Source organism: Wyeomyia smithii, chromosome 3, assembly GCF_029784165.1.
Source record: "Wyeomyia smithii strain HCP4-BCI-WySm-NY-G18 chromosome 3, ASM2978416v1, whole genome shotgun sequence".
Taxonomy (NCBI): Eukaryota; Metazoa; Arthropoda; class Insecta; order Diptera; family Culicidae; genus Wyeomyia; species Wyeomyia smithii.
Window position 1 is genome coordinate 242,683,698 of NC_073696.1, and position 14,941 is coordinate 242,698,638.

Below are 14,941 nucleotides of genomic sequence, written 5' to 3' on the forward strand. Positions count from 1 at the left end.
ATTATGCTCGGAATGCAGAGGGTTGTTCGTCTTAGTGAAAGAAATCAACAACTAGCACTTGATTGGATTGAGCACCATGCAATTCAGTTCACACCAGTGTTGTATTATACAGTAGAAAAAATCCCAGCAGCGGAAACAGAATAGATGTTTCATGATGTAACCAAATAAGTGAAAAAGTTCAGCGTATTACGAAACGGCTCTTGGTAAGGTACATTGTTGCAAACACGTAAATCCGTAGTATACCACTTCGAAAAATATAACAAAAATATCAAAAATGTGGGGGATGTTTGAGATCTTCCTCGAAATTAATAAATTTATCAAAAATTGGTTATAAAACTTAAATGGAAATTGTAAAAAACCTGGCAGTTTAATAATTCCTGATGTAATTTGCGACGTGATTCGATTTTAATTAATTTGAAGTGTATTGATACTCTCTGGGACGGACTTTGGGGTCTCTGAGCGATTTTCACAGTCACTTGGATGAGCTCACTAGCCATGGTTTTTATCGTAGAAACTCAACTCAACACCCAACACTCAACAAAATCACAGAAGTTTCTTTCCCAGCATGAAGTAGAGACGCAACCGGCCTGGTTTAAAATGCTTTAATAATACACGGGACGCACAAATCTCTGGTTGGATTGCACCGCACTGTTGTTGGTTTTTGTTGATCGGTTGCAAAACCGGTGCCGCAACGGTGATCAACGGCATTTGCAATGTAATCTTTATCATGTTCATCAATATCATATTGCTGTTCTAAACTACGAGAGAGGGGCTTAAAGGTTTATATCCACGAAGTGTGCAAATCTCCTTGGAGAGCAGTTTAGGTTGAGTGCAGAGTTTCTCTTGCTTCCACTCAGCTCACGAACAGTGTGAGTCTGTCTCACGATATTGCCTAGTTAGGTTATTAGATGCGGAATGCGTTGTTACTTGTTTGTTTTTTTTATTGATTCGTTTTGCTGTTAGATATCTCATTTCGTATCTTTCGCACCGATTCAGTTTGTATTTCCGTTGCCTATGGCAATAGCTAAGTTGTACTCATTTACGCTCTTGTTACTCATTACCGGATTAAAACGAACGAATAACTCGAAGTTGCAACGCAGGATGTATCCAAACATAAACCTTATGAATTAATAAAACACTGTTCAACCATCTCAAATGATAAAAAAAATCTACACTGTAGACACGAACAGAAACTATCAATCGAGTAACACGAAATAACTCGACAAAATCTCATTTTCAACCGTTCACACTCCTAACAGCTTCACAGATCAGTGTATAATGAATATGCTGATTTTGCTTGTAATTTCTACATACTAGAGAAAATGTAATTGTAAAATTTGGGGACTATACGGAAATTTCCCATGGAAGTCCCTGGCTTAATCTACATGCCGAACTAGAAGGGCTGTTGCACATCCATAATAAACTTTGTTGTTAGGCACTTGCCCAATTAACCGTGTGAATCGATCGATGTGGAAATCTATATGCGCTTTTTAGTTAGGTGACGCGTTCCGTTTCGGTGTAGAAGGAAGCAAGTCCATCGTTTTGCACACCCATCCAGCGATGTCGACGTCTTCCTGTTCGATAGTTTTAATCCAGTCGTGATTCTAGAAAAACATTAAACATTTGAAACTCGTTCCCTGGTTAGTCTAACCCCCCACAATTACTCACTATTAGCGTTTTCAAATCGGCGCGCTCTTCCGGATTCTTTTTCAAACATCGATCCACGAAATCCTTAAAGCGATCCGTGAACGAGTGATGCTCTAGTTTCGGGGGCGGTTCGTTCACAATATAATCCAACAGTTCGAAGATGGCCATCGGTTTCGGTTCGATAATGTTCTGTCCGGGAGAACTGTCATCGCCCTTCTCCTGAAAGATATAGTCCAACATTTTCGCATCTGGTGGAGGAATCGGATACATCCCGATGGCCATTTCTACCAGAGAAAGCCCCAACGACCAGATGTCCGACTGCACGGAATAGTGCGTACCTTGCAGACGCTCCGGCTAGAAAAATAGGCTTCATTAAATAACCATTTGAACAGTTTACTTTAAACATAAAACACTAACCGACATGTAGCTTCTAGTACCGACGAAGGAATTGGCCATCGAATCAATCAGCTGACCCGAAACCCCAAAATCACAGATCTTAATTTCCCCGCTGCTGTTCACCAGAATATTGCTCGGCTTAACATCCCGGTGCATGATGGCGTGCTTGTCACGCAAATAACTCAACCCTTTCAGTACAGCGCAGGTAATTTTCGCCAGGATCGGTTCCGGTATACGTCCCGCTCGTTTCAGAATTAAATCCAGCGAGCCCCCATCCATGTACTCCATACAGATACTGATTTCCCCGTCACTGTAGAAGGCTCCATAGAAGCCGACAATGTGGGGGAAATTGCAATCGTGCAGAACTTTCAGCTCTCGGATGATCTGCTTCTTGATGGCCGGTTTGACCTCCAGGTGGATCAATTTGCGAGCCATAATCAGCTGTGTTGGAATGTGCCGAACCTTCATCACCACTCCACCATTTCCAGAACCCAACTCGCCAAGCTTCTCCAGATCCTCATCGCTCAGTTCACCGATTTTCTCCTTCTGACTGAGAAAGACCTTTATTCTTTTGCGGGCATTTTCATCAATCTCCAGTTCTTCCAGCGTCTCGGTAAGCGCATCGATGCTATTTTTCGGCTTCCCGAGTAGATTATGCTTTCCAATGACATACTCCGTACCAGACGGCGTCTTGAAGGATGGTGTGGGGGTTGTTTGCTGACCGGCCGGAACATCCACCGAGCCCGGCGGTAGTGTGAGATTAAGCTTGTTCTTTGTCATCTTACTCATTGAATGGCTGCAATCTACCGGGTAATCCCTACAGGGAATGGTATTCCTGCAAAACGATCCTCCATGCATATACTTTTAATTGTGAATTAGGACAAGAAAAAAATCACCTTGATAGAACCTAACTCGAACAAAATAAATGACAAAGCACTACAGACCGGGCTAATTTCTTCACGCTGACGGTTTTTAATAAGCTAACTGAAAAGGACTTTCAACTTAGAAGTAAATTTTCTAGAAAATATGGTAATTTACACACTTTTTCCCTGTTTTGACTGGAAATTTATTTTTTCGACAGTTCACTTTTTGTCTCTCTACTCGCTTGCATTTGTTATGACAGATTCCTCGGATAGCAGTGTTCCCAATTGGTTGGAAACAATTATAATGTTAACAAAGAAAAAGTAACATGTGTAACGCTTTTCGCTAAAGATTACACTTTGAAAATTAAATGAAAATAAAATTGCTTTGAAAAATGTAATGAAAATATGACGAAACCTAAAATGGAGTAAATTGTTTAATAGTGGACCCGCTAGTACAACCGGTGGCAGATTTCATGTGATTTTATTGTCTTATGCATACAAAGTTGTTGTGTTTTTGGTTTGTCATATGCTTCAACAAATGGACATGAAGCCTGTTTGGAATTAGGTCGTTTCATGTTAACATTTTAAATATTGGGTTGGGGAAAAAGAAATGTCGTATTTTGCCAATAGATGGCAACACTTAAACATACACTCAAAATATTTTTCACGTTATTGTTGCGTGAAATTTCCTGTACTTATTCATTTTCTGTTATTTTGCATGATTTATGTGACAAACAAAACATCTACGTGAAAATCACATGCATACTATGTTTTATCACGTAATATCTACTTCAACTTGGCAACGTCAAACAGAATGAAGTATCGCGTGAACTCTCCGTGCGAAAATACACAGAAATCAAAATGGCGAAGCTGTTGTCTGATGTTGTCTTTGAAAATCATGAATCTTTGAAAACCATGAAAAAATGCCACGTCATTCAAGTATGTGTCTTATGTATGATTCTTGAGATGCATATGTGTTCTGTGATATATAGAGCCTCGGGATCTCGGGGCAGGACAGTCGAATAACAATATAATTTCCGATATAATAATATTAACTTCACTTGATATTATTAACTTATATGAATACCTGTGCTTGGATTCAAACCAGATTCTTATTGATCTTGAAACTGACAGTTTTCAAAAATGGCGTAAATTTGACTTCATCATCGATTTGTTTGGATAGATTTGCTGAATAGAATTTGGGTTTTTATAAGTTTTTCTGTTTCGTTAAAATTGAATATTCAATATTCAATTGCAATATGTCTACTAGTACTACTAGTGAAATTTCACAAAATGCTCTGATTGTAAATATAATTGTTTGCATAGAAATTGTTTATCTACACCCGAGGCTACACCTTTTCCTTCAGAAGTTTTTTTGGAGACATGCGGCAGGATATTGGCCTTATTTTACCGCCTTTTGAAATCATTTCAAATTTAGAAGGTCCATCTGGGAGTAAAAGCCTTGGAGATATGACTATGACTGATATTTTTAATATTGAAAAAGAGATGCGAAATCGTGGAGCATTGCGTGTTCGACATGAAATAACTAAAGATCCTACAAAATGTATGCGGGACTTTTTTCGAGACTATGCCGAGACTCCCGAACAATTTACTTTTACTGTCGGGGATAAAATCGTTTTAGGCTCTATTATCTCTGCTGTCAAAAAGAACGGCATTGAGAAATACATTCTGAATCCGATCGAGGAAACAAGAATATTTTCGTCGGAAAATGTAAACGATCACAAAGGCGCTCTAATCGCACGGATTAAGCGAAAATTTGCAATGGAGTAAACTAAAATCCTTAAATATATTTTTAACATGGTTTTCTTCAGAAGACTCACGAATTCGTCATATCTTCGAGTCTATGGATGACATTGGTGTTCGCTTCGAACGTGATAAAGGAGGGAAAATTATTGCATGGGTAACATACGTTATCTGCAGCCACTGTTCAAAAACTGCTGCTAAGGAGCTTAAACTAGTACGAGACCCTACGCGGAGCTGGCCTGTACACAATTTACTCACGCACTTCAAAAGACATTTAAAATCAATGAATGAGAAAATTCATCAAAAGAGAAATACGAATTTCGACCAGGAAGATCGCAATACTCTCGGGCAAGGTGATACAACCAGCAGCACTGTCAATTCCAAACAACATGAATTTCAAACAGCTTTTGAAATCCAAGAACAAAGATCAGAATATCAACTGTGGTTTGACGAGAATAACGAACATGCCGTTCCTAAAATTCACAACAAGCAAGAAGATATGCAACAAATGTTCAGTAGGGATCCTTTGGATATGCCAAATAGGGCGGAACTTGATACAATCGAAACCCTCGACTATTCTGAAGACTCTATGGAAAGCTCTAATCCAACCGTACAACACACCGCTAATTCGTTTGAAACTGTTTTCGATAGTTTTGCGGATTCCTACAGTTTCGAACTGACAGAAATATATGACCAACGGGAATATTCTGCAGATATTGGAGACTACACTGAAGGTGATACCGAAAAACAAGCTTTGGAAAAGTCGACAAACAAATTAGGTGAAACTATTTCCAATCCTGATGTTCATAATTTAGAACTGACATTAGAACATAATCAACTTAACAACATAATACCCGATTCAAGTGAATAGAATCTGTAAAACTTATACGACAATTCAATAATAATAAAATTTTCATGACAGGTCACGACAACTCTCCTGTGTTGCAAATATTAACCAATATTCATACTAGAACACGAGAAGAAAATCCACATGCAAGACGATATACTGATGCAGAGAAGGACGTATGTGCATATGATTTTTTAACTGCTGGGAATGCACACTATAGATATATTGCTAAAAATATGTCCTCTATGACTATTAAAAGCATCCAGCGGCACTTGAGAAAAGATACGATCGATATTTCAGAAGGTTTTATCAATGTAGACGGCCTCAGGGCATATTTTAAAAGCAACGGCTATCCATTAATCGTATCATTCTGTGAAGACGCTACTAAAATTACTTCAGATATTGAGTATGATTACACCACCGACAGCATACGGGGATTAGTGTCTTCTTTAAGTTCTAATGGCCTTCCTACGGCTGATATGTTTGCTGCAAGCTCTCCGCATGCAATAATGGACTATATTCACAAGTATCCTGTTGGACATTTTGCTTATGTTCAAATTGCGTTACCGCTTGTTGAAAAAGGCGCACCGTTTGTTCTATATCATGCTTGTTCGGATAGTAAATTCGATGCAACAGACGTATTAAATCGCTGAAATTATACAGAGAGCTTACTTCGTCAACATGGAATAACTGTGATATCAAACGCGTCTGACGGAGATCCGCGCTTACTGAAGGCTATGAAAACTTGCAAATTGGTAATTTTATATAAAATAAAGAAAGTATTTATAAATTCCTTACAATGTTATTTTATAGGTGAATTCACTATCTGTAAAGAGGACCTTCATGATCTAATACTCAATCACAAAGGATAAGCATGGAATGACCCTTACAGATATCGATTTGAAAAATAAAATGAAGTTTGGTCCCACGCTCAAAATGATTCAACAAAAAATAATTACCTATTTGGAAGCCAATATTCGTAACAGTGAAGGAACAGTTTTATTTCTAAAAGTTATGCAGCTTATGCATCCAGTATTGTTATGGCCACTGTAGCTAACTAGTCCAGAATAGTCAAAACCTTGGGAATTTCATAAAAGGCCCTAGCTACACTCGATTGTCTAACAGCTTATCATTCTTATTCGATCTAAAAAACGCCGACTGTGTGGTTTTGATACACATAGTCAGAATATTTTTTTTTCGCAGGAAAGACATATATTTGAATTCAGACTGCATTGGCCACTACCAGCACAATCTAAATACCCCGGAGGAACCCTGATGAAAAATCTTGAAAAATCTTGCAGTTCTATGCGCACGCTTTATTTGATGCAGAACTGTAAATGTCCCCATTTCGGGTTCCTCCGGGGCATCCGGATCGTTCCGGGAGTGACCAACGTAATCTGTATTCAAAAAATATGTCTTTTGGATGATGCCTGATGAAAAATCCTGAAGATAGAGGTATCACATGCTATATTTTGATGCTGAAATGTAAATTCTCCCACTACGGGTTCCTTCGGGGCATCCAGGTTGTTCCGGAAGTGGCCAATGCAGCCTATATTCAGATATATGTCTTTTAAAAGATTCCTGATAAAAAATCCTGAAGATAGAGGTGTAACACGCTATATTTGGTGCAAAAACTTAAATGTCCCCGACGAAAGGTTCCTCTGAGGACTTCCAGATGAAAAATAGCCATTTCTCGATGAGTTCTTGGCCGATTCCAGATCTTGATGAACCATTCGCTTCAGAAATGATTTTGTCATCTATGCCATTGATGCAAATAAGCATTTTTATCAGGTAACCCATCACCCATCAAATCCATCCAAAAACTAGCAGGTTCGACATGCCTACTGGAACTCAGGAATATTTCCTATATCCGGTGACCTAGTTCAGATCTGAGGTCAGAAAATGAAACTTCAAAAGTTTTGCAGTTCAATGGTGTTCGAATTATTAAAATCGAATAACATTAAGCAAAGCTATAGCATTTCGAATTTCATCAAAATTTTGCCTATCCTACTTATTTTAACTATCCCCTGTATATTTTTTACTATGCTTCCTAGTGCATGTCCAATGTTAGGTGATTTAGATAATCGGTGCTTTTTAAATTCCATGATTCAATCGATTTCATGATTTAACCGATTTTTCGCGTCAATATGGAATGCATGGAAATTATTTCTGGTTACTCGGCTTGAAATAGTCGGCAGGTTTGTAATCGTCTAAAACAACGTGCACGTCTTGTCCATGAAAAAGAAATCTTATCTCATGCAACCCAGGATTGGTCGTTTGGTTATATTCGCGTAGTTGTTGTGTCATCTGCTTTCTTTTGTTCTTCCGTTTTTTCTGCTCTCGTTGCTACACCACACCATACGAGCTTTGACCATTCGATAGGAGATTTTGAATAGGCGAGGACAGAATATAAAATTTTTTGTGTTCTCATTCGACTTCCAAATCAAACAAAGAAAAGTTTAATGAAAGAAACAAGTTATATTTCCTTCAGAATCAAATAATATTTCAATTCTAGCATTTATTAATTTTCCAATTTTTTTATACATGTTCAAGGCTAGGTTGTATCAAAAAGTAAGAAAAAATTAAATTTCAGCTTCCAACTGGTTTCAATGATAAAATAGTATTGCTTTTTTCTCTGATATCTTAAAACAAACTAAAAGAATCTCAAAGCTAAAAAAATAAAACCGGTATTGAAACAAATCCTTGAAGGTTTTCAACTTTGTGTAAAAAATCTCACAAATGGATATCAGGAAGTAGAAATCATGTTTATTAGTTCAAAACGTTATTGTAGTTTTCGTTATTGTTTAGACTTTTGATACGAAATTGACCGACCTGCAAAACCGACTTTGACAGCTACGCGAGACTACAAACAGTGTGTGGAATCTATCATGAACACTTTAATCAAAAGCACTACTATTTCTAGCTTAGTTTTTTATTTACAATTCGAACTTTTGAAATAGCTACTTGAATAAATAAAACGTTTTTTAGATATTCAATACATGGGGGACAGTCCTTCGATAGTTGAAAAGCAGCGGAGTGCTGATTCAACGGTGTACGGTGTGTTACCCTTTATGATCCTTCACGAAATTCAAAAAACGACACCCAAAACTACTTGCCGCTACTCGCTTAGCAAGCATATATTCCGAATCATGTCCTTGTTCCAGTATTCCAGTTTCGGTTTTTTTTTTACTGAAGCAGGAAGCACTCTAGCTAGTCCACAAAATGCAGTGATGCCAAATCTACACCTGCACCTATGACTTTTAGAAGGAAAATCCAAAATTTCATAATTAGTATTCCCTCAAAAGTCGCGGTTAAGTAGAAAAAGCTCCCGAAGGCACGACGGCGAGTTTTAAAAGTGAAATTAGTATCTGCAGAATTAATACCAATAAATACCAAGTATGAGACGAATGAAGCTAAATGCATTTGGTGTCCCTGCTCGAAGTCAAGTGCGAAATTGAAACAGTACGAAATTAAAATCACTTGAGTCTAAGTTGGGAAAAATTTCGCAATATATTCACCCTGACATCATTCTTCTGATACCAACATTAGTTGAATTGGGTTGGTTAGCTATTCACGGATTTCTGATTTTTATATATTAGCCAAAAAGAATATAATTTTCTGAGCAACACGGGATTTATGATTTATGTGGGCGAACTGTCATTGTAGCAATTTCGAGTAGATTTCGAGCAGTTTTAATTCGTGATTTCAAAATTTAAGGACAACGATAGAAAATTTTTGAAAATCACGTTTTGCTTAGAAAATGCAGCTCTTTCAAATAATATAAAAAACCGATATAGCTAAACATCCCAATTGTGAGAAATAATTTTAATCAAATTTACCAAGGCCGCGATCCTCGGTTAGGAACCACTGTTCTATAAACTAACAAGAGATGACGCACGTAACGCCCGGCTCAGATCGTAACACAATAACGTGTTCATGCGTGCGTCACGCCTATGGTTCATTCCTGAAGGTGTTTATTTTGGAAACCGCGCTCTTTTTGAATGTGTCAAACGAGAAAAGTGCGAGTTCGGTGGCCTGAAAACACGTAGTTTGTGAATGGTGAAAAACTTCAGCAAAATCAAGGGAAATTTCGCACGAATTTCCACCGAAACTGTACGCTATCAAGTGCGAAGGGTGTTCGGTGATAGAAACTGGTAACCTTCGGGTGCGTAAATGTGTTGGATTCGGGTGAATTTTGAGTTTTTAATTCTTGTGGACCTGTGAAAAAGGCCTCAAGCAGCTGTGATAGATATAGTAGAAATTTTCCTGTGCCAATTGCAAAAGAAAAATAAGAAACAGAACGATAACAGGCAAGAAGCAGCAGAGGTAGAAGAAGCAGAAAGTAATCGTTCCTGGATTACTAACGATCGGGGACTCGTAATGATGGAATCGGTGATAAGTGACAGCAAACAGTCACCGTCTGCTGATGGGAAAAAATTGAAACAAAGTCGTTTGCCTTTTCAAGTGAGTATTAAAAAAGTTAGAAGAAGTAAATAATTTTATATTAGAAATTATCTATTGTCTGTCGTGTAATTATCAGGTTCTCCCTGGTTCACCGGCATCTCCAGGGCCGACCATCGGAGAATCTCGCAAGCGCAAACCCTCGGTTGATCCGGCTGTTATTGACGGTGGAACACGGGCAGCAAAAATCGGTCGCATTTCAGAAGTGAAGGAAAATGTCAAGGACCATGTCGGTGTACCGGAGGTAGTTGTTTTGGATGATGAGAGCAACAGTGCCGATATTGTAGATGTTTGTAAAGAGGATAAAAAGCTTGTCATCGTGAAGGTAGAATCACCTAGTACCGCCAAGCGGAATGAAGCACCGGTGGACGAAGAATGTGGTGAGACTGCTAAGACAAATGATAAGATTATGATAAAATTTCCTTTGAGTAACAAGAAAAAGGACAAAAAAGACGATAAGGTTGGAAAGGAAGAGGGACCCGCTAAAAAGAAGGTACATAAGGAAAAGAAAAAGCAGAAAAAGGAAACTAAGCCTAAATTGGGAGAGGAGAAAAAATCAGTTGAACAGAAGCCAACCATTATTGTTGATGATAGTGATTTGTCCGATGGGGGGATGGATGACGATAAGGAGGCTGAAGAGTCCATCGATAAGATGAAGGACAAGGGTAAGGAGGTTGAGCCTCCTGAAGACACGGCAGACCACGTCGAACCCGTGTCGAAAGATGAGAAAAGTCAAGAGCAGCAAGTCTCCAAACCGGAAATAAAGGAAATAATTCCTGACGTAATCGTCGATGAGGCAATGATAGAGGAAAAAAAAGAAACCGAAGAGCCGAAGAAGGAAGCAAAGCAAAATGAAGTGGTCAATCTTCGCCGGGGCAGATCTTCGCGTGTAAAAAAATCAAAAACTCCCGAAAAAGCTCAGCCAAAAGAGTCCGAATCTGTTGAGTTACCCCCGCAGAAATCAAAGTCTTCAAGTAAAACTACTTCAGTTAAGAAAAATGCTTCCAAAAAGGAAGAATCGCCCAAAACGACAAAAGCTCCGACAGACGAATTAGACAAGAAACAGATCTCAACAGAGTCTTCAAGTAAAACAACTTCAGTTAAGAAAAATGCTTCCAAGAAGGAAGAATCGCCTAAAGCGACAAAAGCTCCGACAGACGACTCGGACAAGAAACAGACCCGGGGAGCGTTGGATAAATTTTTCGCTAAGGTCGATGCCACTAAAGCTGCATCATCTGATGAGGCTGTAACTGCTGTGAAAAAAGATGATACATCGACGGAAAAAGAACCAGCAGCCGAGATTAATCAGAAAACACCAGAAAAAGTTTCTTCGCAAGACAATGGACCAATGGAAACGGACGGTGAACCACCAGGCGAAACCAAGACGGCCGCTAATAGTAGTGCCATTATCAGCATCTGTCTTGAAGAATCGTCCGATGGGAATATGGCTGACGACGAAGAGAATGCCTATATGTTATGCACCCCTAATACCAAGGAACGCATGCTGTTATCAGCTGAAGAGCAGAAGAAAAAGCTCACGCCAAAGCAGCTTGCGCGTCGTGCCGAGGCAGAGCGAAAGCAAGCACTCAAGCAGCAGGAGTTGGAAGAGAAAAAGCGCAAGAAACAAGAGGAGAAAGATGCCCGTCAGCGTGAACGCGAAGAGCAAGAGCGTTTGAAGAAAAAAGAAAGAGAGGAGAAGGAAGAACAGAAGAAGAAGGAACGAGAAGAGAAGGAAGAGCAGAAGCGCAAAGAACGGGAAGAGAAGGAAAAGAAACGGCTGGCAGAACTGGAAGCAAAAAATGAAGAAAAACGTAAAAGGGACGAGCAGAAAGAGGAAGAACGACGCAAGAAAGAAGAGGAGAAGGAAGCTGAAGAGAAGCGTAAACAGAAGACGGCTCAAGCGTTTCAGAGTTTTTTCGTGAAGAAAACCAATGGCCGAGAAGGTAAACAGTCGGAAGACGAGAATTCGATGGATCAGCAGCAGCTTGGAGAAGGTGAGGCGATCCCAAAGCAGCATATTTTTATGCCCTTCTGCGTAAAAGGTGACATGCGGCTGGCTCCGTTGTGTCGCTGTTCGCTAGGAGAAGAGCGGAAAAAATTGCTGGATGAAATATTGAAAAAGTCTAACGATGGAAATGGAAACGATGCTGAAGTTGTCACTGATCGTAAGAAGCTCTATTTAGCTCAGCTGAAGAACACGGGTTACAGGGCTGGTAAAAGTGAGAGAACCTGGATAGCGCAGGATGACGAACAGGAAGAGGATGACGTAATAGTTATTGGTAAGTGGTTGGCAGTATAAGCTTGTATTCTTTGACAACCTTTGTCACTTGCAGACGACACCGTTTGCCACCAAATCGAGGTGGATCCGGCTGCGGCGCCCGCTAAGCGATATCGTGCTAAATACTTTTTGTTTGAGGAAAACCGTCGGCCACCCTATCTGGGAACATGGCGTAAGCGAAGTGCCAAAATTCAGGCCCGCCGTCCGTTCGCTCAGGATACGGTAAGTGAAATAGATTAGCAATTTATCATGAAATCGAACAATGAAATGACTATATTTTGGACAGAAATTTTTCGACTACGAAGTAGACTCCGATGACGAGTGGGAAGAGGAAGAGCCCGGAGAATCGCTGCATGGCAGCGACGACGAGAAGGATGTCGATCCAGAGGAGGATTACGAAGTGGATAACGATTTCTTTGTGCCCCATGGGCATCTTAGTGACGAGGAAATGCAAGCGGAAGACGATGTACTGGACGATAATAGCCCTGAAACACAGAAAGCCAAGCTTAAAATTTTACAGCTGGAGTTTGCCGCCGAAATGAAAAAGAAGACCGAAAAAATTAAGCCCCGCTTGATTGGTTGCATCTGGGAGAATCCAACCGGAAGCGATGACCGTCCGGAGTGTTCTGTCGTGATCTGGGACATTTTGAAAGCGCGAGCGATGTTGTTCGATCCGGAAGAGCCAATTTCGTTTACCGTTCAGAAAACCGATCCGGATTCTAATCAATCCTCACCCAGCAAGGAAAAGGAATCAGTAGAATTTCGAATAAAAAAAGTCAAGCTGGTGGATGAAGGGGTGAAAGAACTGATACAATTGGTTCACGGTTGCGCACACAATAAACAGTTTTTGGTTAAGGAGTTCCAAGCATATTGGGCCAAGCGAAGGGATGAGGGAGAATTCGGCGTGCCGCTATTCGCTCCCGAAAGCATACGGACCAAGATGGTGGAAATTTGCTCTTGGAGACCTTGCCCAGACGAGGGTCCAATGCAGAACAAGATGTGCTGGTATGTTCACAAGGAGGTGCTGAAAAAATATCAACTGACGGATATTTCAATTCCAACCGAATGGGAGTTTATCCTGAAACCTATTGCTAAGAGCAAGAAGGAAAAGAAGGAACGTAAGACGGAGACGGAGGATCCAAAAGGTGTAGAGAAGGAAGAGAAAACACCACCGAAGAAGGAATCGTCAGAAGAGAAGGAGAAGAAAGAACGGTAAGTGGCTTAGTAATACGAGGAATACTATGTAGGGTAAAGAACCAAGTTAAGACAGCTTATGCAGACTGCATTGAGACAAAATACTCGAAATGTGTAAAGTATTCACTATCTTTTTCTTGGTCAGTACTTATCTTCATTTAAATTGTCGATGTTGATAAAACTTTGAAAATTTGAATCGTTTTGATGTTGATTTAAGATGAAAAGCCATACGAGATGAAATGGAAATGATTCACATAAATGCTAGCATTAGTATTGATCTCATTTTTGTCTATCATTTCAGTCTGCCACCGGCGGTACCTACTTCTGTCACAAAGCCGAAAACTCCCGCCGCCAGTATCACCAAGTTCACGAAGAAACTCTCGGACGATGACAAGCGAAAGCAATTTGGCAAGAACCGGAAAAGCGGCGAACCATCGACGACGTCCTCCAGCAATAACAGTCCCCGCACGAAACCAGTCGTTGCTGCCACTAAAAGCAACTCTAAAGCTTCTCCAAAGGTGGCTACTAACTCACCCACTGCAGCCAAGGGAATCGCGAAAGCAAACGGAAAGTCCCCGGTAGCAGCGGCGGTGCAACAACCGAAAAAGCGCATCCAATTATTGATGTCCGTTCCGAAGGGGCAGCCGATAAACGAATCGTTAAAAAACAATCTTATCAGTCAGTTTCTGGGGAAAGGAGGCGGCAGCAAAAGGAAGCCTGTGGAACCGATGGAGGTTGATCCTCCTAGCAGTAACGGCGCGGATGAAGTTATAGTGCTAGATGATTGAAAACAACTGCAAAAATATCTGTAATTTATTAAATTCCGTCGTATCTATTAGCAGCCAGAGCCAGAAATTGCGTGAAAAACCGCACCACAGGTTCTTTTCAACAATATTATGTTATTCGCAAAAGCTATTTTTACTGTACCTAGTTTGTAGTCGCGTATATCTCTTTAATATAATAGTTGCTAGTGCGCCTTTTTTCGCTGTTTTTCTCTCATCTGCTTTTCCCGATATGTCAAGCACGTCACGCAGTTTGCGTTCCGAATCCCCGCAAATGCACACAACCAGAAGTGATGAATATCCAAACAATAAGCGGTGTGGTTATCTTACCTAGCAAATCGGTTTGAAACTTTTGTAATCGAATGGGAAATGTAAATTACCGAAAGAGATGGTCTGAGCGGACATAAAAAAAGAGTTGAATAAACTTCAATAAATTTTACATTATATACTATTTAACTGCAACTGAACAATGTGCATTTATTATGCATCTTTGGTAACGATGACTTCTGAAACGGTTTATGTTTCAACGAATAATACGATTAAAATATTTGTCATCCAATCTTCTTTGTGTTGACCGTTGTGAGTCTCAAACTATCATTTCAAAGGAGACTGATGGTAATCAGATATCAGTAAAAAATTCAAAGCCAAGACTCACAGATTATCAGACTCGGCCGCGAAAATTGAAAACATGAAGGAACGAATGACAATG

The 14,941-nt window shown here is 39.9% G+C and overlaps 2 protein-coding genes across 3 annotated transcripts; one reads left to right on the top strand and one right to left on the bottom strand.

Moving 5' to 3' along the window:
- Window positions 1-575: 575 nt before the first annotated feature.
- On the bottom strand, window positions 576-3,175 carry LOC129731987 (dual specificity mitogen-activated protein kinase kinase dSOR1). 2 transcript variants are annotated; one of them, XM_055692429.1, is made up of 5 exons: window positions 3,086-3,175; window positions 2,940-3,027; window positions 2,065-2,878; window positions 1,669-2,001; window positions 576-1,604 (listed from the first exon to the last, which is right to left on the bottom strand). In XM_055692429.1, the coding sequence occupies exons 3-5, from the start codon at window positions 2,830-2,832 to the stop codon at window positions 1,491-1,493; spliced, it is 1,215 nt and encodes a 404-aa protein (XP_055548404.1). In that variant the 5' UTR covers window positions 2,833-2,878; window positions 2,940-3,027; window positions 3,086-3,175; the 3' UTR covers window positions 576-1,490. The 2 variants fall into 2 exon arrangements, with proteins under 2 accessions (XP_055548404.1, XP_055548403.1); XM_055692428.1 differs by having other exon boundaries at window positions 2,940-3,158.
- A 6,580-nt stretch (window positions 3,176-9,755) lies between these two features.
- Window positions 9,756-14,686, top strand: LOC129731983 (chromatin assembly factor 1 subunit A-A). The gene is made up of 5 exons (XM_055692423.1): window positions 9,756-9,981; window positions 10,058-12,257; window positions 12,312-12,478; window positions 12,543-13,468; window positions 13,752-14,686. Exons 1-5 carry the CDS (start codon window positions 9,898-9,900, stop codon window positions 14,236-14,238), a joined length of 3,864 nt encoding a protein of 1,287 aa, XP_055548398.1. The 5' UTR covers window positions 9,756-9,897; the 3' UTR covers window positions 14,239-14,686.
- Window positions 14,687-14,941: the final 255 nt, after the last annotated feature.

What these genes read in the sequence shown, in the direction of transcription:
- LOC129731987 (XM_055692429.1), bottom strand. Translation starts at nt 2,832, where the DNA reads ATGAGTAAGATGACAAAGAACAAGCTTAATCTCACACTACCGCCGGGC. An exon ending in GTACTAGAAGCTACATGTCG is followed by an intron (nt 2,002 to 2,064) that starts GTTAGTGTTTTA and finishes CTATTTTTCTAG; the next exon opens with CCGGAGCGTCTGCAAGGTAC. An exon ending in CCGATTTGAAAACGCTAATA is followed by an intron (nt 1,605 to 1,668) that starts GTGAGTAATTGT and finishes ATGTTTTTCTAG; the next exon opens with AATCACGACTGGATTAAAAC.
- LOC129731983 (XM_055692423.1), top strand. Translation starts at nt 9,898, where the DNA reads ATGATGGAATCGGTGATAAGTGACAGCAAACAGTCACCGTCTGCTGAT. An exon ending in AAAGTCGTTTGCCTTTTCAA is followed by an intron (nt 9,982 to 10,057) that starts GTGAGTATTAAA and finishes TGTAATTATCAG; the next exon opens with GTTCTCCCTGGTTCACCGGC. An exon ending in GAGAAGGAGAAGAAAGAACG is followed by an intron (nt 13,469 to 13,751) that starts GTAAGTGGCTTA and finishes CTATCATTTCAG; the next exon opens with TCTGCCACCGGCGGTACCTA.